The sequence below is a fragment of the Gossypium hirsutum genome, chromosome A04 (genome assembly GCF_007990345.1).
Source record: "Gossypium hirsutum isolate 1008001.06 chromosome A04, Gossypium_hirsutum_v2.1, whole genome shotgun sequence".
NCBI classification, from domain to species: Eukaryota; Viridiplantae; Streptophyta; class Magnoliopsida; order Malvales; family Malvaceae; genus Gossypium; species Gossypium hirsutum.
In genome coordinates, this window is record NC_053427.1 from 12,703,596 (window position 1) to 12,727,868 (window position 24,273).

General features: G+C 31.3%; 3 protein-coding genes and 1 pseudogene across 3 annotated transcripts; all 4 read left to right on the forward strand.

Moving 5' to 3' along the window:
* The first annotated feature begins 5,237 nt into the window (after positions 1-5,237).
* On the forward strand, positions 5,238-10,012 carry LOC107948125 (putative disease resistance RPP13-like protein 1). Its single transcript, XM_016882593.2, has 2 exons — positions 5,238-9,704; positions 9,808-10,012. The coding sequence occupies exon 1, from the start codon at positions 5,410-5,412 to the stop codon at positions 9,268-9,270; it is 3,861 nt and encodes a 1,286-aa protein (XP_016738082.2). The 5' UTR covers positions 5,238-5,409; the 3' UTR covers positions 9,271-9,704; positions 9,808-10,012.
* Positions 10,013-15,677: 5,665 nt separating this feature from the next.
* On the forward strand, positions 15,678-16,109 carry LOC121227964 (putative disease resistance protein RGA4; annotated as a pseudogene).
* A 101-nt stretch (positions 16,110-16,210) lies between these two features.
* On the forward strand, positions 16,211-20,942 carry LOC107947738 (putative disease resistance RPP13-like protein 1). Its single transcript, XM_041110951.1, has 5 exons — positions 16,211-19,984; positions 20,079-20,206; positions 20,322-20,464; positions 20,546-20,616; positions 20,694-20,942. Exon 1 carries the CDS (start codon positions 16,211-16,213, stop codon positions 18,182-18,184), a length of 1,974 nt encoding a protein of 657 aa, XP_040966885.1. The 3' UTR covers positions 18,185-19,984; positions 20,079-20,206; positions 20,322-20,464; positions 20,546-20,616; positions 20,694-20,942.
* On the forward strand, positions 18,570-19,931 carry LOC121203411 (disease resistance protein RML1A). Its single transcript, XM_041111175.1, has one exon. The coding sequence runs from the start codon at positions 18,570-18,572 to the stop codon at positions 19,929-19,931; it is 1,362 nt and encodes a 453-aa protein (XP_040967109.1).
* Positions 20,943-24,273: the final 3,331 nt, after the last annotated feature.

Below are 24,273 nucleotides of genomic sequence, written 5' to 3' on the forward strand. Positions count from 1 at the left end.
TGGGTGAGAAATGTGGCTTGGAAATGGCCTATTTTCGTCGACATGAGCAGAGACACGGGCATGTGTCTCAGCCATGTATGACACACGGCCTAGCACACGGGCGTGTGGTTTGGCTATGTGTCCCCTGCATTTTTAAAATTTTAAAACAGAATGCTCAAAATATTCACACGGCCTAGCACATGGGTGTGTGGCTTGGCCGTGTGACCCCTGCACCTATTTAATGCAAGTTAGTATGCTCACACGGGTGTGTGGCTTAGCCGTGTGACCCAAGTCAGAGAGCTCCCTAATTTAGACATGGGTTGGGACACCGCTGTGTGCCTCTAATTCGAATGTCCACACGGCCTGGCCACACGAGTGTGTGTCCCTTGCATCTTGGAAAAATTTTGATGTTTTCCAAAAAAATTTCTGAGCAACCGGTTTAGTCCCAACTTGTTTCTAATGTGTATCTTGAGCCTCGAAGGCTCTTATAAGGGACATTATGATTGATTTTGATTGGTTTATGATATGGATGTTAAGTGCGATGAAATGTCTATATTTGATCTATAAATTTTAGTAATGCTCCAAAACCCTGTTTCGGCAACGGATATGAGTTAGAAGTGTTATAGATTTAAATCAATATGAAAGTAGATGCATGAATAAAATCATTTAAGTGCTTTATTCAAAATAAGAATAAAAATAAAAAACAAAATTTTAGATAGTTTTTTTATGTAAATATTTAATCATATTTCAATCTCAAATCAATATATAAGTCAATATCCAAACCAATAACTTTGTGTACATTATTTAATAATAAAATAAAATTTATCTTCTCATAAATTTATAACAGTAAATATAGAATATTTAAAACAAAAAATAAAATCACCATTTTAACTTTTTGTAGTTAATAATGTTCCTAATTTATATAATCTTTCAACTTTTGAAATTTAATATGTCGAAACCATTTTCAAATCGAGTTTTGGAAAATGGGAATCGATTTAAAAAACGAAAACGGGAGTCGCCACCAATCGTTTTAGGTGTGATTGGATCACCTTTAAAACATTTTGTTTTAAAATCATTAATTTTGGTCCACGAAATAAAAGAATGGGTTCGGGAGTCGGTTACGTACGAGGAAGGATTAGCACCCTCGTAATGCCCAAAAATTGGTACCTAATTGATTATCAAATGTCTTTAATGTCGGAAATTTAAAAAATTTTAAGATATAATCCTCTTTAAAATACATTGATTTTGAAAATTTGGGTTCACTCGTATCAAAACATTGACACTAAGTTAACCTTTTGGAAATCCCTATCTCGAAACGACAAATCGCCACATCCAATAAGTTAGGACACAACGCTTTGAAATTCCAAGACAGTTGCTCGTATTTTGAAAATCTTAAAAAACTTAGAAGGATACTTGACTATTCGAACTCAACGAGAAAAGTTGCAACCCAATAAGTTAGGGCACTACTTTTCTCGAAGCTTTCAAATACTAAGCATTGCCTTTTTTATTTTTATAAAACTTTTAAATATTGTTTTAAATGACCTTTTAGAGTGACAATTCTATATTATGAAACATAGATATTCAAATAGCGTTTATTATAAAGTATTATAACACTTTATATAAATGCAATCACTATATAGAGGGTAAAATAGAATAATAAAAATAATCATGTTAAGCAAATAGGAATATACCAAAAAGAAAACATAATAAATGCACTAATTATATACAATATATCATAAATAAAACATTAAATAATATAAAAAATATGGTAAATATTAATGTGTAAAATATGTATGAGTAAAAATAGATGACATGCATAGCAAATGGATAAATAGAATCTACATAAAATATAAAATTCAATAATTTAATGTACACATGAATGGATTAATAAATAAAATGATGCATATAATACAATATATCAATGTACATATATAAAAATATGCATTTGAAAGTAAATTATAAAAGTCTAAGATATTACATAACATATGAAATACATAACATAACAATAATACATTAATGCTAAAGTAAAAACAAATATTGTATAATAATAAAAAACATAAGTTTTAAAAATATATGTATAATATAAACAATTGATAAATAGAATGAGCATATAAAAAATGTGATATTTAATAATAAATTTAAAATATAATATATAATAAAAAATATTTTTATAAGAATAATAATTATATAAAATATATAAAATATATTGGTTTAGAAAAATAATGTATAAAATATCAAATATGTAAAATAATTTATATTTATAATTAAATGATTATATAATATATATACATGCATAGAAAATATATATTTGAAAATAAACTATATAAAAAAGTTAAATATTATGCTATATAAAATACATAATCAAATATATAAAAGATAGGAAAAAATATACATATTTGAAAATAAAGAAATTAAAAATAAAAAGAGTTGAAAAACTAAGATAGACGAAGAATAAAATAAATAAAATAAGAACAAACCACATAGAGTAAGAACGTAAGAGGGAGAGAAATTTGAGTGAATGCTCTTCAAGAATTCTTATTGCTTCCCAAAACTCAAGTGATTTACAATGAAGGGAGAGGCCTCTATTTATAGTTGAGCCTCCCCAAATCCAACGGTACAGATCAATTACATCAACGGTTAAGATTAAAGGATATCTACAAATTAAATCTCCAAGATTACAAAACCATATCTTCTAAGATTGTATATCATATTTAAGATTGTATCATATCTAAAATTGCAATCATATCTAAGATTGTATCATATCTAAGATTGCAATCATATTTAAGATTGTATCATATCTAAGATTACATATCATTGAAGATTATATTTCCATATGAGTCAAGCTTGTAGATGGACCTTAAATCTTTTCAAATAATAGGCCATTCCGATCGGGCCAAATTATATTTGTAATTCTGGACTGAACTTGGATTTCGTTTTTTTTTGAGTTTATTATTTTAAATACTGAAATGGGCCGGGCAAAATTGAGTGTCTACATAATATTTCTATTTTTTTTTCCTTTCTCTCTTTTTAGTTAATTATATTATTTGTTTACGTAATTTTTAAACTTTTAAAAATTGACCCTTTACTTTTTAATTTCAAATTTAAAATTTAAAGTTTAAAATTCAAACGTTACCATAAAAAAATTCAATTGAAAGTATTTTGGACTTGCGCTGATTTTGAATATGTTGCGTGTTAAAATAGAATTCTATTGATAAAACATTAAAATTTAATAGAAATCAATTTATAATATTATCAATTGAGTTCAATTGATAATATTCTATTTTTTCTTTTCCTTTCTCTTTCATCTACACTTGACCATGGATCGAACCACCTGCTTAGACTCGAAGGTCTGCCTAAAAAGTACGAGGGTTTGGTAAAAAATATAAGTTCGAAAAATGGTTTTAGACAAAAAATAAAACTCGTTTTCTAAACAAGCTAGGCCTCATATAAGTTTTTTTGGCCCGACCCAAATTGGCTTAAATGTTTCTTTCTAGTTGTTGTTTGCCGCTATTTTGCTACCATTTTGTTGCTATTATTTCGATATTATATAACTATAGTTTTGCTATTATTTTAGAGATATTTGCTTGCTAAGTTGAAACTATATTAGTGTTATTTAAATATAAATATTTTTTAATATATTTTTAATTTGTTGGAAACATTTATTTTAATGTTTTTAGTGTATGTAATATATTAATATTTTTTTAAATTTATTTTTATATAAATATTAATGTAAAAAATTTTAATATAAATAAATCAAGTCGAGCTCAAGTTTAATATTTTTTATTTGAATCGGATGTAGACAAAATTTTAGACTTAATTTTAGTATCTAAAATTTTGTATTGGTTGAACTCATAAGGAACTTGCATTTGATGAGTTTAGAATGAGTATTAGCATACACTTATTTATGTCATATAATATATTTTATTTCATTTTCTCAATGTTTTTCTAAAGTTCTTGGGATGCCACGAATTATTTTTTTAAAATAAATATATAAATCTCTTTTATTATCTTTTTTTAAAAAAAAGAATTCATTTCATTTCTTAAAATAAAAATTCCCAAAATAAAAATTAGTGAAATTGGAATTTTTAAACATTATTATTTACTATAACCTTTAAAAAATATAAAAATATAAGATATTAAAATTGTGAATTTACTATTGTAACGTAATTTTACTTCAGAACTCAATTTTAGTTTTGTAAACCAAAAATTTATCTTTTTAATAAGTCTTAATTTGATTTAAAATTTTATTAATGCAATATGTTTTTACTCTTTGAGGTGGCCAATCGCACTTAAATAAAAAAGATGGGTAACAAATCTATATATTTTAAAGGATATTTAAAAAAAATCATAATAGATGTGAATTTAAGGTAGAATTTTATCCTCCATCGTTTTAAAATTAAATTAAAATTTCTTGTTTAAATTTTAAATATTTCACAATGAACTTAACATTTATAAGTGTCAATGTGTTGTAATTATATCTAATAATTACTTTGATTCTAATGAGTAGTGGCAAATTTAGAGGAGGGCTGGCATAGCCTCGGCCCTCTTAAAATGTAAAATTACTATTTAAATCCTTAAATTTTTTTAAAAATTTTAAATTAGTAAAGGTAAAATTGTACTTTGACCTCTCTTAAAATTATAAAAATTCGATTTAATCCTTTAAAAATTATAATGATATATACTATAAAAAATTTAAATTTCATTCAGCCCCCTATAAGATTTTTCTAACTTCGCCCCTGTCAATGAGGCGTGAAAAATCCATGACATTGACAATCATTGAACTCGACACTAATAAGTGTCGAGATATCCCTAAAACAACATTTGACGATGCATATTTTAATAAATAATCATTGTATTTGTAATATAAAAAAAATAGAATGATTTGTATAAGTTTAAATTCGAAATTAAAAAATTAATAAAACTCTAATAAAAATAAGTAATAAATTTTATTTCTTAATTCAAAAAGTAATGGATATAGCTAAAAATTATTGAATAAAATTAATTTATTGTAATTCTCCTACAAAATATAATGTGGCGTAAATAATTACAATTATATCTTTACTGAATTGATTTATGTTTATCTCATTTTAGAAAATGATTTGCTTTTTTAAAAAAAATTATTTGCTTTTTTTAATAACATTATCTTTTGATTAAAGCATATTTAGGTGGCGAAAAATCATAAAGCAAAAGATTCTTACTTTGATTAAAGCATATTTCAAAGACCGTGACCTGTTTTCCACTTTCCTCGTGTTTTCCCATCAATGCTCGCCCTCCAACAAGCATTTGGGGTCCATCTCATTTCTCATTATTCAATCACTTCAACTCATTGCCTGTTCACTCCAATTATACACAATCCATCTCCATTTCTTTCCCTGAATTTCCGTTTTGCTTGTTCATCTCTCTCTTTCATTTATTTGTCGTAATTCCACCATGTCTGTCATTGGAGAGGCTGCCCTTTCTGTGTTTTTGGAGCTGTTGTCTGGCAAGTTGGTTGACTTTGTACTCAACTTTGTGGCCTATCACAGGCAAGTCCACCAGCACCTCGAGCAGTGGCAAGCCATATTACCCGAGATCAATGCAGTGTTGAACCGTGCAGAGGAGAAGCAGATCAAGGACAAGGACGAGGGTGTGAAGAATTGGTTGGACGATCTCCAAGACTTAGCTTACGATGTGGATGACATCTTGGATGAGTTCGCTTACCAACAGTTGCGTCTCAAGCTCCAAAATCCTCAAGCTCAAGCCAGCACTAGTAAGGTACAGAAACTCATTCCTACCTGCTGTACTGGTGCTAATTTCTCTCCAACCTCTTTTAAGTTCAATAATAAGATGATTTCAAAGATAAAAGAAATCACCGGTAGACTGAATAGTTTGAACACTCGAAGAAGTAGTTTGGGGTTGAGTGAGATCATGTCTCAAGGCGCAACTTCCAAGGGAAAGAAACCCAGGCTGCAACCAACTTCCTTGATGGATGGAGCTGTAGAGTATGTTGGTAGAGCCAATGAGAAGCAAGAAATGCTTGAGTTGCTCAAAATTAACAACTCAGATGGAGTTTGCGTCATTTCCATTGTTGGCATGGGAGGGATGGGGAAAACAACTCTTGCTCAGCTTGTTTACAATGATGCCAGCATTAAGGAGTCTTTTGATCACAAGGCCTGGGTATGTGTTTCTGATGAATTTTATGCAGTTAATATAACTAAGACAATTTTACTGTCCATCACTTCTGAGCCATGCGCTTACAATGACCTGAATTTACTTCAAGTCAAGTTGAAGGAGAAGTTGTCAGGAAAAAGGTTCTTGCTGGTTTTAGATGACATTTGGAACGAGAGTTCCACTGATTGGACGATCTTACGGGCTCCTTTTGGAGCAGGAACCAAGATTATTGTAACAACTCGACTTGAAAAGGTTTCATCTAATGTGGATTCGGTGAAAGCTTTTTACTTGGATAAACTCTGGCATCCTGATTGTTTATTCATATTTGCTCAGCATGCATTGAAAGCAAGAAACTTTGATGGGCATCTCCAATTTAAAGAAGTTGGAGAGAACATAGTGAAAAAGTGCAACGGCTTACCTTTGGCAGCAAAAGCTATTGGAAGCTTATTACGCTCAGTTAAGGATCATAGTGAATGGGAAAAAATATATGAGAGCGAGATATGGAACCTACCAGAAGATCCATGTGGCATAATTCCTGCTTTGCGATTAAGCTATCATTATCTTCCTCCGCATCTGAAACGATTCTTTGCATACTGCTCCATATTTCCTAAAGATTATGAATTCGAAGAAGAAGAGATAATCTTGTTATGGAGAGCAGAAGGTTTCCTGCAACCAAAAGCTAAAAGTCAAGCCAAAGGTCTTGGAAACCAACATTTTCAAGACCTAGTGTCAAGGTCATTTTTCCAAATATCTAGTAAAGATAAATCCCGTTTCGTGATGCATGATCTTATGAATGATTTAGCTCAATTAGTTGCACGAGAAATATGTTGCAGACTGGAGGGTGAAAAGCAACAAAAGTTTTCGCATCGTTCTCGTCACTCGGCTTATGTTAGCGATGATTGGTGTCACAATGTAAAGAAGTTTGAAGCATTTTATCAAATGACTTCTTTACGTACTTTCTTACCCTTACGCTTAATGGATCCAAGCTATCCTGAAATCTATTTATCTAATGTTGTCTTGGATGATTTGTTGCCAAGACTTAGCTACTTAAGGGTTCTTTCTTTGCATGGGTGTGAGATCTATGATTTGCCTGACCTTTTTGAAGATTTAAAACATCTACGCTACTTAAATTTTTCTAGCACCAAAATCAATTCTTTACCTGATTCTTTGTGTAGTCTTTATCATTTGGAGACTCTAATATTAAGAAATTGTTCAAAGCTCAAAAATTTACCCTCGAAGATCGGAAACCTTGTCAGTTTGCATTTTCTTGATATTAGAGGTGCGGATTCAATAGAAAGGATGCCCTCCGGATTTGATCAGCTAACCAAGCTTCAAACATTATCTAATTTTGTTATAGGGAAAGGTGATGGACATCTTATTAGAGAATTGAAAAATTTGTCAAACCTTAGAGGTAATTTTTGTCTTTCTGGGTTGGAGAATGTTAATGGTCGAGATGCGAGGGAAGTTAAGTTAAATGAGAAGCCAAGGATTGAGGGGTTAGAACTACATTGGAGTACATACTTGGAGAATTATACAAGGAAAAAAGAAGTTGAAGAGCGGGTGTTGGACTTTCTTTGTCCTCAGAAAAAGCTTGAGCAACTCATTGTTGAGAATTACGGTGGTGCAAAATTCTCATCTTGGGTAGCAGATTCTTCCTTCAAGAATTTGTCGTCTTTGAAGCTTTACAATTGTAAAAATTGCAAATCACTACCATCAGTTGGAAGGTTGCCATTGTTAAAAGATCTTTCAATTATTGGTTTCCATGAGGTACAAAAGATTGGTGTTGAGTTCTTTGGAGAAAATGAATTGAAGCCATTTGCATCATTAGAGATTCTGTCTTTTGAGAGTCTTCCAAACTGGAAGGAGTGGGACACTTGTGGAGGAGACGAGAAGGTTTTGAAATTCTCCAGTCTCCGTGAAATTTCAATCGTAGATTGTCCTCAATTGTTGGGAACGTTGCCTACCCATGTTTCCTCCTTGCAGAAACTTGAAATTCTTACATGTACGAGTTTGGTAGTTTCGATATCAAGTTTCCCATCACTGTGTGGATTAAGGATAAAAGGGTGTGCAGAAGTGGTGGATGATTGCTCTTCTCCTGCAAAGGAGGTTTCCTCTTTGCAAACTCTTTCTCTTTCTAACATTTCAAAGTTTAATATTCCAGCAGATAGGATAAAGTTGAGGTTTGGAAATTTAGGATATTTTGAAATTAAGGGTTGGGAGGAGTTGGAATCTTTATCGCAGCATGGGTTAAGTTTAATTGGACATCGTTCCATTGCAGTTTGGTGTTGTCCTCAACTGCACTCTTTGGACACTAAGGAAGCCGAATTGCAACCTGACAAGGTTTCACGTGTTGAATCTCTGTGGATATATAGCTGTGAAAGGCTCAATAGAATGCCAAAAGTCTTACATGAGCTCACATTCCTTACAGTGATGAACATTTCTGGCTGTCCAGGCTTGGTTTCTTTTGCAGAGAATATCTTACCTCCTAATTTAAAAAAGCTAGAAATTACAAACTGTAAGAATTTGGAGTATTTGGTTGATGAAAAAGAAGATAATAAGAGTATGAATAGTACCCTCTGTCTTCTTCAGGACTTGGAAATACAAATGTGTCCATGTCTAAAGTCTTTGTCATCGAAGGGGCACAAAAATATTTGCAATCAGCTTCAACTTCTCCGAATTAGGGACTGCTTAAAGCTGAGTTGCCTATTTTCATACACCAAGTTACCCACACCGCTTAAGTCTCTGAATATTGATAGATGTCCAGAGTTGGAATGCATAGCCCAAGAGTTTGACGAAACCGCTTGCCTTGAATCTATGCTAATTGAATGTTCTGGAATTAAATCTCTACCACGAGGGCTAGACAAGCTCATCCATCTCCAGGAGATTCGATTGAGAGAGTGTTCAAATTTGGTTTCTATTGAAGAACGTGGGTTGCTTACAGTTACCACCAACCTCAGAGCTTTCTCAGTTGATGGTTGTGGAAATTTTGGAGCCCTTCCAAAGTGCATGGTTAGCAACACCTCCCTTAGAAAATTAGTGTGTTCAACTGTTCAGCTGACATATCATTTCCATCGGAGAGTTTCCCTGCCAATCTCACATCACTTGACATCTCAAATGCACCCAAAATTTATAGGTCGCTAGTGGAATGGGGATTCCATAGACTCACCTCTCTTCAAGAATTGACCATCGGAGGTGGAGGATGCTCAAACGTGGTGTCGTTCCCAGAAGAAGGGATTGGAATGATGCTGCCTCCTTTTCTCACCTCTATCCGCCTTTCAGATTTCGAGAACCTGGAATTCATGTTCTCCGAGGGCTTTCAAGACCTCGCCTCTCTTCGAAATTTGATCATTTATAATTGTCCCAAGCTAACATCTCTTCCGGAAAAAGACATGCTTCTCTCGCTTAGTCTTTTAAATATTTCCAATTGTCCGTTGCTGAAAGAAGAGTGCTCAAGCGATAAAGGACTCGAGTGGTCTAAGATTTCCCACATACCCCGCATTCGAGTTGATTATAAAAATGTCATCCCGAGGGAATCAAATTGAAAGATCTGATTGGTTTCATCAGTCATGGGACAGGTACAAAAAACCATTTCAAATATTTAAGAGCTTTTCAGTTTCATACATCTAACTTTCCCTAGGAACAAGAGAATAATAACAATTTTTTTATTCATTGTTGCAGGCATTGAAGGAAAAGTAAACATATTCAACAGATCAGCTTTAGCGTATTTGATTAAATATACAGCTATTTCTCTGTATATTGTTGAAATCATGCAAATTTTATTTGTTTTAATATAAGCTCTAGCCATTTCAACCGCATAATGGCCACTTTGCTGTCTTGTTGGATGCCATTTTAATGTTGCTGAAATCTATTTTAATTGGTTTTTCCCTGGCAAGAATCCCAAGCTCGAAAGGGCCACCAAAACTCAGATCATAGTTAGCATAACCCAAGTATTATCTTACTCTCTCTGCGCATCTGAACCTTAACTGTATCCAAGTTATAATCTCTCTTGAAACAGTACCTCAACAATTTTCTTTTTTCTTAAGCAGAATACAGACTCAACATGAACTTAAGAAATTTAACAAGCCAAGCTATAACAACCATGAACTTATACTTCAAACTTGAAGAAGAGAAACAAACTAACAGCATGTTTGGTATCATCGAAACCAATTACTATCAAAGTTAACTCGAAGGTATTGATTGAGGGAACTAAAATTTTAAAAAGGTATAGGATAACCATCATCGAAACCCAAGATATTTGCATCTGATAGCTTTCTTGAATTGACTGAATATACAAGCGAGGAAATCTTGGGAAGGAACTGTAGGTATGTAAATTTTACTATTTCATATTTCCAAGTTATGGCTGCTATTCTGCAGTTTGTGTTATTTTTGCTATCAATATTCATCACAATTGACCATCATGGTATCTGTTACATTATAACACTGTTAAAAATGCATCTGCTGATTCTATTTATGATTTCAATATCTAACTACTTCAATCAACTTTCTATGAGGTTTTCCAGATGATCATAACTTTTTTGTTTTTTGGACAGGTTTCTTTAAGGACCATAAACTGATCAAGAAACTGTATCGAAGATAAGAGAAGCAATTACTGAACAGAGGGAAATCACTACGCAGAAAGTGGTTGGTAAATTATGAAATAAAAGACAAAAAGAAAGAATATGCATGCTGACAGAAACATTATTTTCACTGAATTGTTACAAAATTATGAATTTCAGGCAAGAAATTCTGAAATTTATTTCACTTGCAACCTATGCGAAACCCAAAAGGTACTTTAGAATTAACATTTTCATGAGAGTATCCTGCAGCACATACTCCTTTTGACGACCCTTTTTCATAAATTCCTTGTTATTTTATAGGGTGAGCTTCAATATTTCATTGGTGTCCAACTTGATGGAAGTGATCATATTATGCCTCTAAGAAGTCGCCTCTCTGATAGCTCAGCAACAAAGTGCTAAGTCTCAGGTATACTGAATATCAGTTCATTTGATGCGTTGAAAATAACATCTCTTTTTATATCAGATCAAAGCCACTGCAGAAAATGTGGATGAAGCTGTTCGAGAACTTGCTGATGCCAATTTGGTAAACATTTCGATGGCAAGGGTATCGGTACCTTGGGAATACACTGTAAAAGATATCGATACTTTCTTTAAGGGTTTAATTTAAATGGCTTAAGAGGAATTGGTTTATATATAGCTATATAAAAAGTTATTATATCATATTGAATATTAAAAATAAAAAAATAGAGAATTAATAATAAAATTAAAAGATGAAAATCCTATTTATTTCAAATGGCTTAAGAGGAATTGGTTTTCAGTATATATTTGTTGGTATAAAACTTTTTGTATGATAAGATTATCCAAGATTATATGGATATATGTAAATAATTTATATTTTATAATTAGTATAAATATTTCAAATGTAAAATTATTAATATATGTTAGTCCAAGATATTTGATAATCAAAGAATGGATATTGGAATAAATACTTTATAATTGATAAAAGTGGATAGTTGAAATTTGATATTTAAAAAAATTATTAAACAAATATAGAAGGCTATCAAATATTTAATGGAATACAATCAATCGATTTTTTTGAGGGATTAATCAATTGTTAGTTAAAGACATGGCTTTGACGGTCGTGATCAAATTACTTTGCCCAAATATTGGTTTTATTTCACTCCAAAACAAAATTTTTAATCTCTGGAGACCCTTAATGCCTTTTCATTTAATGGACATTGAGAATGGCTACTATTTGATCAAATTCCAGGGCAAAGAGGATTATGATAGAAAGTTATCTCAAGGGTCTTGGATTGTATTTGGACAGTGCCTTACAGTTCAGTTTTGGTCAACAAATTTCGATCGTGCAAAACCTTACCCGAGTATAGTTAAGACCTGGGTTCGCTTCCCTGATTTGTCGGATCATTTGTACAACAGGAAAATCCTTTGGGAGATTGGAGAATTGGTAGGAAAGGTTGTGAGTGTAACCCCCAAAATTCTGGTTCTGTAAGTGTGTATGCTTGTTGAATAATTTTATTTAGTGTGTTGGTTAAGTCCTTTCAAAGTTTGCTTTAGGTCTTGAGTTTGATTTCTTTGTTTTGAATTTTTCTCTTAAATTTTGACTTTATGCTAAGTTTGAGCAAGAGGGCTTAAATTATTTTCTTTGTTTGGTTGTGATAAGGATGAACTTGTTGATTTAGTGGTAAGGTGTCAATTTATCTTTTGGGGTAGATGGGTTTTAGATTAAATTAAACTTGTTCAATTTATAATATTTTATTTTCTCTTTTCCTTTCTCTTTCACCTACACTTGACCATGGGTCGAATCACCCGCTTAGACTCGAATGTCTGACTGAAAAATAGGTGGGTCTGATAAAGAATATAGGCTCGAAAAATAGTTTTAGATAAAAAATAAAACTTGTTTTCTAAACAGGCTAAGCCTAAGGTAAGTTTTTTTGGCCCGGCCCAAATTTACTTAAAATTTTTTCCTAGTTGTTGTTTGTTGCCATTTTATTATCATTTTGTTGTTATTATTTGAATATTGTATAACTCTTATTTTATTGTTACTTTTATTATTATTTTAGAGACATTTGCGTACTAAGTTGAAACTATTTTAGTGTTATTTAAATATAAATATTTTTTAATATATTTTCAGTTTGTTGAGAAATATTTATTTTAATGTTTTTAATGTATGTGACGTATTAATTTTTTTAAAATTTGTTTTTATATAAATATTAATATAAAAAATTTTAATACTGATAATTCAGGTTGAACTCAAGTTTAATATTTTTTATTTGAATCGAACTTGAACAAAATTTTAAACTTATTTTTCGTATCTAAAATTTTGTATTGGTTGAACTCGTAAGTAAGGAACTTGTATTTGATAAGTAGCATACGGGATTTTTACTATAATAATACTAAAAAAAAAAACTAAAATAGAATGCCCTGAAAATTATATACGAAAATAGGCTATTCAAAGTGGTGGAGGGTGGTGCATAGGCGGCACTACCCTCAAATTTCTGCCATTTTCTGACATTTTGCAGGTAAAAAAAACTATAGGTCGAAAAAAATAATAAAATATAGGTTAAGGGTACCTCATAGGCGGCACCGGTGCTGCTGCCATGGAAGAAGAGAAGAAGAAGAAGAAGAAGAAGAAGAAGAGGGCGGCGGGAAAGGAAAGAAAGAAAAAAAAAGAAAGAAGAGAGAGGGAAGGAAAGAGAAAAATAAGGAAAAAAAATTAAATGAGAGGAAAGTTTAGGGTTTAGGAAAGAATAATTTAACATGCTTTAATTGCTGTAATTATTATTTCTTTTCCTTTTCTGGTTTTTTACAAGAATAATTAAAGTGTTAAAAATATAATTTTTTTGTTATAAAATTTAATTTAATTTAATTATTATTGTTGATTTAATTGGAATTTAATTGAAATTTAATTTTTAAATTTATTTTTATAGTGTATTATTTAGTTAAAAAGAGTTATTAAGGTAGATTTGCATTTATTTTATATTTTTATTGATTTATAATTTATTTTTAAAATAAAAATATATACAATTATACATATAATATTTCTTTTGAATAAACTAAGAGAAAAATAAAAATAAATATTACAAATTTATAAACTTAAATATTTACAGATAATAATATTTCTATATTATTTGTATATGTAAATATTTAAGTTTATAAATTTATAATATTTCTATAATAATATTTCTTTATTGTTTGTATATACAAATTAAATTTTATAAAAAAAATTACCTTTTAAAAACTTTAATTATTTTTCCCTATTCCCTAAACTTTCCTTTCATTTAATTTTTTTTTCTTATTTTTCTCTTTCCTTCCCTCTCGCTTTTTTCTTTTTTTCTTTCTTTCTTTCCTTTCCTGCCACCCTTCTCTTCTTCTTCTTCTTCTTCTTCCATGCCAGCAGCACCCTCAACCGGTGCGGCCTATGGGGTACCCTCCATCGGTGCGGCCTATGGGGTACCCTCAACCTATATTTTATTATTTTTTTCTATCTATAGTTTTTTTTTTCACCTGCAAAATGTCAGAAATGGCAGAAATTTGAGGGTGGTGCCACCTATGTACCACCCTACACCAATTAGAATAGCCTATTTTCGTATATAATTTTCAAGGCATCCTATTTTAGTTTTTTTCTTTTTTTAGTATTATTATAGTAAAAATCCCGTAACATACACTTATTTATGTCATATAATATATTTTATTTCGTTTTCTCAATGTTTTTCTAAAGTTCTTGGGATGCCATGAATTAATTTGTTTTTTAAATAAATATATAAATATCATTTATTTTCTTTTTTAAAAAAAGAATTCATTTCATTTCTTAAAATAAAAATTTCCAAAATAAAATTTAGTGAAATTGAATTTTTTAAATATTTTTATTTACTACCTCCTTTAAAAATTATAAAGATATAAGCTATTAAAATTGTGAATTTATTATTATAAATATATATATTTTAATTCTATCCCTAAAAAAACAAAACTGACTTCGCCCTTGATAATATATGACTAATAGTACTATTTTGTTAACATATATCGTGAGGGTGTAGATATCCTCCGCACACAGAACTTTACTCCGGAACTCAATTTTAGTTTTGTAAACAAAAAATTTATCTTTTTAATAAGTTCTAATTTGATTTAAAATTTTATTAATGGGATATGTTTTTACTTTTTGAGGCCAATCGCACTTAAATAAAAAAGATCGGCAGCGACTCTATATGTTTTTAAGGATATTTAAAAAAAAATCATAATAGATGTTGAATTTAGGGTTGAATTTTATACTCCATCGTTTTAAAATTAAATTAAAATTTAAATATTTCACAATGAACTTAACATTTATAAGTGTCAGAGTGTTGTAATCATGTCTAATAATTACTTTGATTTCAACAAGGTGTAAAAAAATTCACGACATTGACGATCCATTGAACTCGACACTAATAAGTATCGAGATATCTCTAAAACAACATTTGAAGATACATATTTTAATAAATAATCATTACATTTATAATATCAAAAAAAAAAGAATGATTAGTATAAATTTAAACTCTAAATTAAAAATATTAATAGAACTCTAATAAAAAAGTAATAAATTTTATTTCTTAACTCAAAAAGCAACGTATATAGAATTTATTGTAATTATCCTATAAAATATAATGTGGCTTAAATAATTACAAGTATATCTTTACTGAATTGATTTATGTTTATCTCATTTTAGAAAATGATTTGCTTTTTAAAAAAAAATGATTTGCTTTTTTTTAATAACATTATCTTTTGATTAAAGCATATTTAGGTGGCGAAAAATCATAAAGCAAAAGATTCTTACTTTGATTAAAGTATATTTCAAAGACCGTGACCTGTTTTCCACTTTCCTCCTGTTTTCCCATCAATGCTCATTTCTCATTATTCAATCACTTCAACTCATTGCCTGTTAAACTCCAATTATACACAATCCATCTCCATTTCTTTCCCTGAATTTCTGTTTTGCTTGTTCATCTCTCTCTTTCATTTCTTTGTCTTAATTCCACCATGTCTGTCATTGGAGAGGCTGCCCTTTCTGCGTTTTTGGAGCTGTTGTCTGGCAAGTTGGTTGACTCTGTACTCAACTCTGTGGCCGATCACAGGCAAGTCCACCAGCAACTCGAGCAGTGGCAATCCATATTACCCGAGATCAAAGCAGTGTTGAACCGTGCAGAGGAGAAGCAGATCAAAGACGAGGACGAGGGTGTGAAGAATTGGTTGGACAACCTCTAAGACTTAGCTTACGATGTGGATGACATCTTGGACGAGTTCGCTTACCAACAGTTGCGTCTTAAGCTCCAAAAACCTCAAGCTCAAGCCAGCACTAGTAAGGTACAGAAACTCATTCCTACCTGCTGTACTGGTGCTAATTTCTCTCCAACCTCTTTTAAGTTCAATACTGAGATGATTTCAAAGATAAAAGAAATCACCGTAGACTGAATAGTTTGAACACTCGAAGAAGTAGATTGGGGTTGAGTGAGATCATTTTTCAAGGCGCAACTTCCAAGGGAAAGAAACCCAGGCTGCGACCAACTTTCTTGATGGATGGAGCTGTGGAATATGTTGGTAGAGCCAATGAGAAGCAAGAAATGCTTGAGTTTCTCAACAGTAACAACTCCGATGGAGTTTGTGTTCTTTCCATCGTTGGCATGGGGGGGATGGGGAAAACAACTCTTGCTCAGCTTGTTTACAACGATCCCAGCATTAAGGACTCTTTTGATCACAAGGCCTGGGTATGTGTTTCTGATGAATTTGATGCAGTTAATATAACTAAGACTATTTTACAGTCCATCACTTCTGAGACATGCGCTGACAATGACTTGAATTTACTTCAAGTCAAGTTGAAGGAGAAGTTGTCAGGAAAAAGGTTCTTGCTGGTTTTAGATGACATTTGGAACGAGAGTTCCACTGATTGGACGATCTTACGGGCTCCATTTGGAGCAGGAACCAAGATTATTGTAACAACTCGACTCCAAAAGGTTTCATCTAATGTGAATTCGGTGAAAGCTTTTTACTTGGATAAACTCTGGCATCCTGATTGTTTATTCATATTTGTTCAGCATGCATTGAAAGCAAGAAACTTTGATGGGCATCTCCAATTTAAAGAAGTTGGAGAGAACATGGTGAAAAAGTGCAACGGCTTACCTTTGGCAGCAAAAGCTATTGGAAGCTTATTACGCTCAGTTAAGGATCATAGTGCATGGGAAAAAATATATGAGAGCGAGATATGGAACCTACCAGAAGATCCATGTGGCATAATTCCTGCTTTGCGATTAAGCTATCATTATCTTCCTCCGCATCTGAAACGATGCTTTGCATACTGCTCCATATTTCCTAAAGATTATGAATTCAAAGAAGAAGAGATAATCTTGTTATGGAGGGCAGAAGGTTTCCTGCAACCAAAAGCTAAAAGTCAAGCCAAAGGTCTTGGAAACCAATATTTTCAAGACCTAGTGTCAAGGTCATTTTTCCAAATATCTAGTAAAGATGGATCCCGTTTCGTGATGCATGATCTTATGAATGATTTAGCTCAATTAGTTGCAGGAGAAATGTGTTGCAGACTGGAGGGTGAAAAGCAACAAAAGTTTTCGCATCGCTCTCGTCACTCGGTTTATGTTAGCAATGATTGGTGTCATAATGTAAAGAAGTTTGAAGCATTTTATCAAATGGCTTCTTTACGTACTTTCTTACCCTTACCCTTAATGGTTCCAGAATATTGGTATCTCAATTTATCTAATGCTGTCTTGGATGATTTGTTGCCAAGACTTAGCTACTTAAGGGTTCTTTCTTTGCGTGGGTATGAGATCTATGATTTGCCCGACTTTTTTGAAAATTTAAAACATCTACGCTGCTTAAATTTTTCTAGCACCAAAATCAATTCTTTACCTGATTCTTTGTGTAGTCTTTATCATTTGGAGCCTCTAATATTAAGAAATTGTTCAAAGCTAAAAAATTTACCCTCGAAGATCGGAAATCTTGTCAGTTTGCATTTTCTTGATACTAGAGGTGCGAATTCAATAGAAAGGATGCCCTCCGGATTTGATCAGCTAACCAAGCTTCAAACATTATCTAATTTTGTTATAGGGAAAGGTGATGGACATGTTATTAGAGAATTGAAAAATTTGTCAAACCTTAGAGGTAATTTTTGTCTTTCTGGGTTGGAGAATGTTAATGGTCGAGATGCGAGGGAAGTTAAGTTAAATGAGAAGCCAGGGATTGATCGGTTAGAACTACATTGGAGCAGAGACTTAGAGAACTATACAAGGAAAAAAGAAGTTGAAGAACGGGTGTTGGACTTTCTTTGTCCTCAAAAAAAGCTTGAGCAACTCATTATTGGGAATTACGGTGGTGCAAAATTCTCGTCTTGGATAGATGATTCTTCCTTCAAGAATTTGTTGTCTTTGAAGCTTCGTAATTGTAAAAATTGCAAATCACTACCATCAGTTGGAAGGTTGCCATTGTTGAAAGATCTTTCAATTATTGGTTTCGATGAGGTACAAAAGATTAGTGTTTGAGTTCTTTGGAGAAAATGAATTGAACCCATTTGCATCATTAGAGATTCTGTCTTTTGAGAGTCTTCTAAACTGGAAGGAGTGGGACACTTGTGAAGGAGACGAGAAGGTTTTGAAATTCCCCAGCCTCCGTGAACTTTCAATTGTTGATTGTCCTCCATTGTTGGGAAGGTTGCCTACCCATGTTTCCTCCTTGCAGAAACTTAAAATTCGTACATGTACGAGTTTGGTAGTTTCAATATCAAGTTTCCCATCAGTGTGTGGGTTAAGTATAGAAGGGTGTGCGGAAGTGGTGGATGATTGCTCTTCTCCTGTAACGGAGGTTTCCTCTTTGCAAACTCTGTTTCTTTCTAACATTTCAAAGTTTAATATTCCAGCAGATAGGGTAATGTTGAGGTTTGGAAATTTAGGATATTTTGAAATTGAGGGTTGGGAGGAGTTGGAATCTTTATCGCAACATGGGTTAAGTTTAGTTGGACATCGTTTCATTAGAGTTTCACATTGCCCTCAACTGCACTCTTTGGAAACTGAGGAAGCCGAATTGCAACCTGACAAGGTCTCACGTGTTGAATCTCTCTGGATATATGACTGTGAAAGGCTATTACTGCCAAAAGTCTTACATGAGCTCACATTCCTTACAGTGATGGAAATTTATGGTTGTCCAGGCTTGGTTTCTTTTGCAGAGAATAACTTACCTCCTAATTTGAAAAAGCTGAGAATTACGAACTGTGAGAATTTGGAGTATTTGGTTGATGAAAAAGAAGATAATAAGAGTATCAATAGTACCCTCTGTCTTCTTCAGTACTTGAATATCCATAACTGTCGATCTCTAATGTCTTTGTCATCGAAGGGGCACAAAAATATTTGCAATCAGCTTCAACTTCTCCAAATTACCCACTGCTCAAAGCTGAGTTGCCTATTTTCAAACACCAAGTTACCCACAACGCTTAAGTCTCTGAAAATTGATAGATGTCCAAAGTTGGAATGCATAGCCCAAGAGTTTGACGAAACCGCTTGTCTTGAATCTATTCTAATTGGACATTCTGGAATTAAATCTCTGCCACGAGGGCTAGACAAGCTCATCCATATCCAGGAGATTCGATTGACAGAGTGTTCAAATTTGGTTTCTATTGAAGAACGTGGGTTGCTTACAGTTACCACCAACCTCAGAGCTTTCTCAGTTGATGGTTGTGGAAATTTTGGAGCCCTTCCAAAATGCATGGTCAGCATCAGCTCCCTTCGAAAATTATGTGTGTGCAACTGTTCGGCTGACATATCATTTCCACCGGAGGGTTTCCCTGCCAATCTCACATCACTTAATATCTCAAATGCACCCAAAATTTATAGGTCGCTTGTGGAACGGGGATTACATAGACTCACCTCTCTTCAAGAATTGACCATCGGAGGTGGAGGATGCTCAAACGTGGTGTCGTTCCCAGAAGAAGGGATTGGAATGATGCTGCCTCCTTCTCTCACCTCTATCCGCCTTTCAGATTTCGAGAACCTGGAATTCATGGTCTCCGAGGGCTTTCAAGACCTCGCCTTTCTTCAAGAATTGAAAATCTGTAAATGTCCCAAGCTAACATCTCTTCCGGAAAAAGAGTTGCTTCTCTCGCTTGGTTATTTGTATATTTTATTTTGCCCGTTGCTGAAAGAAGAGTGCTCAAGCGATAAAGGACGAGAGTGGTCTAAGATTTCCCACATAACCCTCGTTCAAATTGATTATAAAAGTGTCATCCCGAGGGTATGAGATTGAAAAATCAGTCACAAAATCTGTGATTGATTTCATCAGTCATGGGACAGGTACAAGAAATCATTTCAAACATTTCAGAGCTTTTCATTTTGATACATCTAACTTTCCTTAGGAACATGATGATAATAGCAATTTTTTTTATAGATTTTTGCAGGCATTGAAAGCTAAGTTGGTGTGGAAGTGGGCTTTGAGAAAGATCGTTTGAAGGAAAAGTAAAAGATATTGAAGAGAAGTTATTTATTCATATTGGAATCTTAGATGTGATGAATTTGGTATAGTTTTAATAATATGAGCTTGAAATTATAATTAAAACTTATGATATAAGCATGTGAAACATTACTTATTTCCATCATTTCTCATCTTTCTTATATATTTATTTATTTTTAGAGGTGATGAAAGCTAAATTGAGGACAGGCTATGAGAAGCTTCAAAGCTAAATCTGTCACAAAAGGCTTTCTTCAATTGCTTCAAAGGCTTCACCCTCCTTTACCATTTACAGTGATGTTAGCAAGATCTTTGTTTATGATAGGGTATGTACAGGTTATATGGAGAACTTGTTATTGAGATACTTCACTCTAAACTTCAATTCTAATGATTAACCAACTACATAGGCCACTTCAAAGGATCCTTCACACAAAGAAATGGAGCCAAATATTGCTGGGGGGGTTAAAGGAAAGGAGTGGTAAGTTAATTTTGTATTGTTTGAAGTCTCTTCGGATGATTGATAGATGCTATGACATGCAGTCTTGTAATTGGCAGGTATTTCCCATATTGTGATTCAGCGGTTGTCCTCTGCTAATCAAGGTTGGAATTTGTCAGTGCGTGTCCCTTGGGCTAGTAAAAGGGTGGGTGGTGTTTTAATAATTTATAGAGTATTAGAATTGTCTGACTCAAATCTTGTTTACTTGTTAAAAAACTACTAATAGGATTTTTTTTAAAATTTTTAAATAGATAGAGTCGAAATTATTTTTGTATTATTTGTTTTTAATATTAGTAAATTTTTTTCTTGTGCTCGTGATTTTTTCTAAAATTTTTTTTACGTTTTGTGTGTATAAATAAAATATATTTAATAATTTTAAATGAAGTTTGAAAAATTACTAAAAAATTTAAAATTTTACTTTAATAAAATTTTAAATGGAATTTTCTTTTAATTAAAGTACAATAAAAATATGTTTTATTTGTATACATATTAATTAACAAATTGTAACATATTTTAAACTTTTATTTAAAATTATATAAAATTTTAAAAACAATAAAGTTGTTTTAAAATATTCTTATTAAACTATTTTAAAATTTTTAATTTTTAAAATATATATTTAGCTAAAAAAGTGAAAAGTTCACTATTTTTAATTAAAAAAGTGTTTTTTTTCTAAATGGTATATTTAGTTAAATGTTTGTAAAGAAGTGATATAGCTGAAAGAAAAAAATTTAAATATAAAAAACATATTGGAGGACTTATTATTAAATAATTTTTAAAAGGTAGCAAAAATTGTAGTTTGAATTATTAAATATAAACAAATTGGAAAGATTTATTATGAAATATAATTTGTAGAACATTATTGAAAATTATATAAAAAAATGAGGAGGGATTTATGTTGCAATTTTTCCCTCCATAAATGCTTTATTTACTTTCATGCCACATGCCAAATTTTTATAGTGTAAATACATTTGGAATTTAAGGACCTTGTAATATATATATATACTTAGTATGATATCCACATCACGTTTCACATTGGATTAATTATTTATATGGATCAAATTATAGAGTAAAATTTTAAAGCAAAAAATTTTAAATTCTCTATTTTTTTATTTTTCATTTTTGTTTTATAATTCAAGTTTTAGGGTTCGTGATTGATTCTTTTGAGAATACCGTCTTCAATGTTCAAAATTATGTTCTCTCTACTACTGTATATCCAACACTTGTTTATAGGTTATCTCTGTTTTAAAATGTAATAAAACAAAACTATTAAATTAAAAATATATAATTTTTTAATTAAATAAAAAATTAATAGGGATGAAGTACTACAATTTGAAATAATATTTTAGGTCAAATTATTTATATCCACGTAATAATATACTTGAAGTGAGTATATAATTGCATCTGTTTTATTTATCCATTTTATCCTTTATTCTATTTTTTTATATTTTATTATGGGAAAAATATTTAAATTTTGATTATATAAAGTATTTAATTATTTGGTAATAACATGTTATTATTAATTATTAGTAGTAACTATTTGGATTAACTGGTTTCATTGTAATCAACCGCATGAGTCGTTTAAATCTAATCACTATCTCCCTTGACGGAATCCAACTAGCCCTTTCTCACTTGAACAAAGCAATTTGTTTGCAGGAATTTGAATGTGGCAAACAACCAACTCTTTTTTCCAACTGTATGCTAAACAACTCCAACCCAACGCACGCTTTTTGAATTGAAATTGAATTAACTTTAAGAGACGATTATGACTATCCCATATTTTGAAAGATAATAAATATCGTGTTGTAAGGTTTTAAACGCGAGTTCATTTCTCACGATTCTCGATCGGAATGATAACTGGCCTAAAGATAAATGGAGATTAGTTGAGCTTGAAATTAATCATTCCTGATTAGATTATAAGAGTGAATTTTAATGCATGTTAATAGGTGAAGAATGAGAGAGGACTAAAAGGGCAACTACACCAAAGTATAAAAAGGGGAAATAAATGGCAAAATGTTTCAAATGCAATAGACTTAAGAATGTGCTAAATTGCCTTTTCAATTCAAGTGTATGTTCTCATGCCACAGTTACAATCCTTTATATACATCTTTCAAAGAACCAAAACACCCCTCAAAGAACCAATTTCACATGATTTGCTCCTAGAATCATAACAACCCACCACAATATCAGATTTTCTAAATATAGAATTTGTCAAAGTCAAAAGTCTGATTTTTTTATCATCCCAAAAATAATTCTATAATTTTCAATTCAGCCCTACAACTTGTTTTTTGTTCCAATGTAGCCCGATTTCGCTTGTTTTTGAACTTCGACACTTTAATTGCATCCTTGATAAAATTTAAGTAAGAAATCACAAGTAGTATTCTGTTAAAAAATTGAGAAAAATTAGATACATTAAATACATAAAATTAGTTTACTATCAATATATTAAAATATTTATTTGTATTTGGGTAGGGATGATATGCGGAGCAAATGAAAGTTAAAACCAAATTTTACATTGCATTCAAATCAAGGCGGCAAATATTATCTATGGTTTTTGCTTATGAGGTTTGATCCGTTAAACCGATGCTCAACTGTAGAACCTTAAATCATTGCACTCATGGTTCACTGTTTCGTAGAGCTGTTTAAGGATTCACATTCGGTTGAGCATCGGTTGGGTCCGACTTAGTCATGGTGTTTATATTTATTATCGACTCTAATTTTATTTCACTCGTTTTAATTAAAAAAATTAAATCAAATTAGAATAATAAAATAATATTTAAAAATTTGACCAACTTAAAATATTTCTTGTATCAAATTTGCATCTTTAGTGTTAAACTTAGATTCCTTCAATGGATTTCTGAAAAAAAAAGAAATATTAAATTAAAAATTAATATATATGACTAATTTAGAGTGATGATAAGCCATCTTCATTCTATCAGGCACAAATATATCATCTTTAATTTCTTTTCTTTTTGGTTTGGTGAAATATAATAGGAGAGTAAAGCCCTAACAACAATACAACTTACACGACTCGAACTCAGGTTACACCTGGGGCAATAAGCGCCTTAACCATCAAGCCAACACATGGGTTCATATCATTTTTAATTATAATAAAAGGGTAATGGTGGTGAGAAGTGAGTTTGGAACTATTCATAACATCTCTCTACTCTTAAATAAAAAGATAAACGCACTCTAACTCACGTATTTTTATATTGACAACAATGCTAATGCTAACCTAACTAAGACTTAGTCTATCTCATATTAATCATGTTAATAAAAGGATAAAATATTTTGATTTATTAAATTTATATGGTTATTCTATCTCATGTTAATTATAAAATTAAATATGTTAATTTATTAATTTTACTTGAAATTTATTTATTCTATTTAAGAAACTAGAAATTATTAATATTTAAATTTAATTTATTTCATCTTTATCATGTTTATTAAGAATTTAAAATTTATTTTGAACAAAAAGCTATAGATTTTAATTAAATAAGAAGAAGAAATTCATGTGTCATCAAATTAAACAACTCACGTGGCAATCATCTGTGAGCTTGAAACCTTGTAATATAATATATAATATGTATAATTTATGTATTATTTTGACTCTTCTATTATTGGTAAATAACTTTTAATATA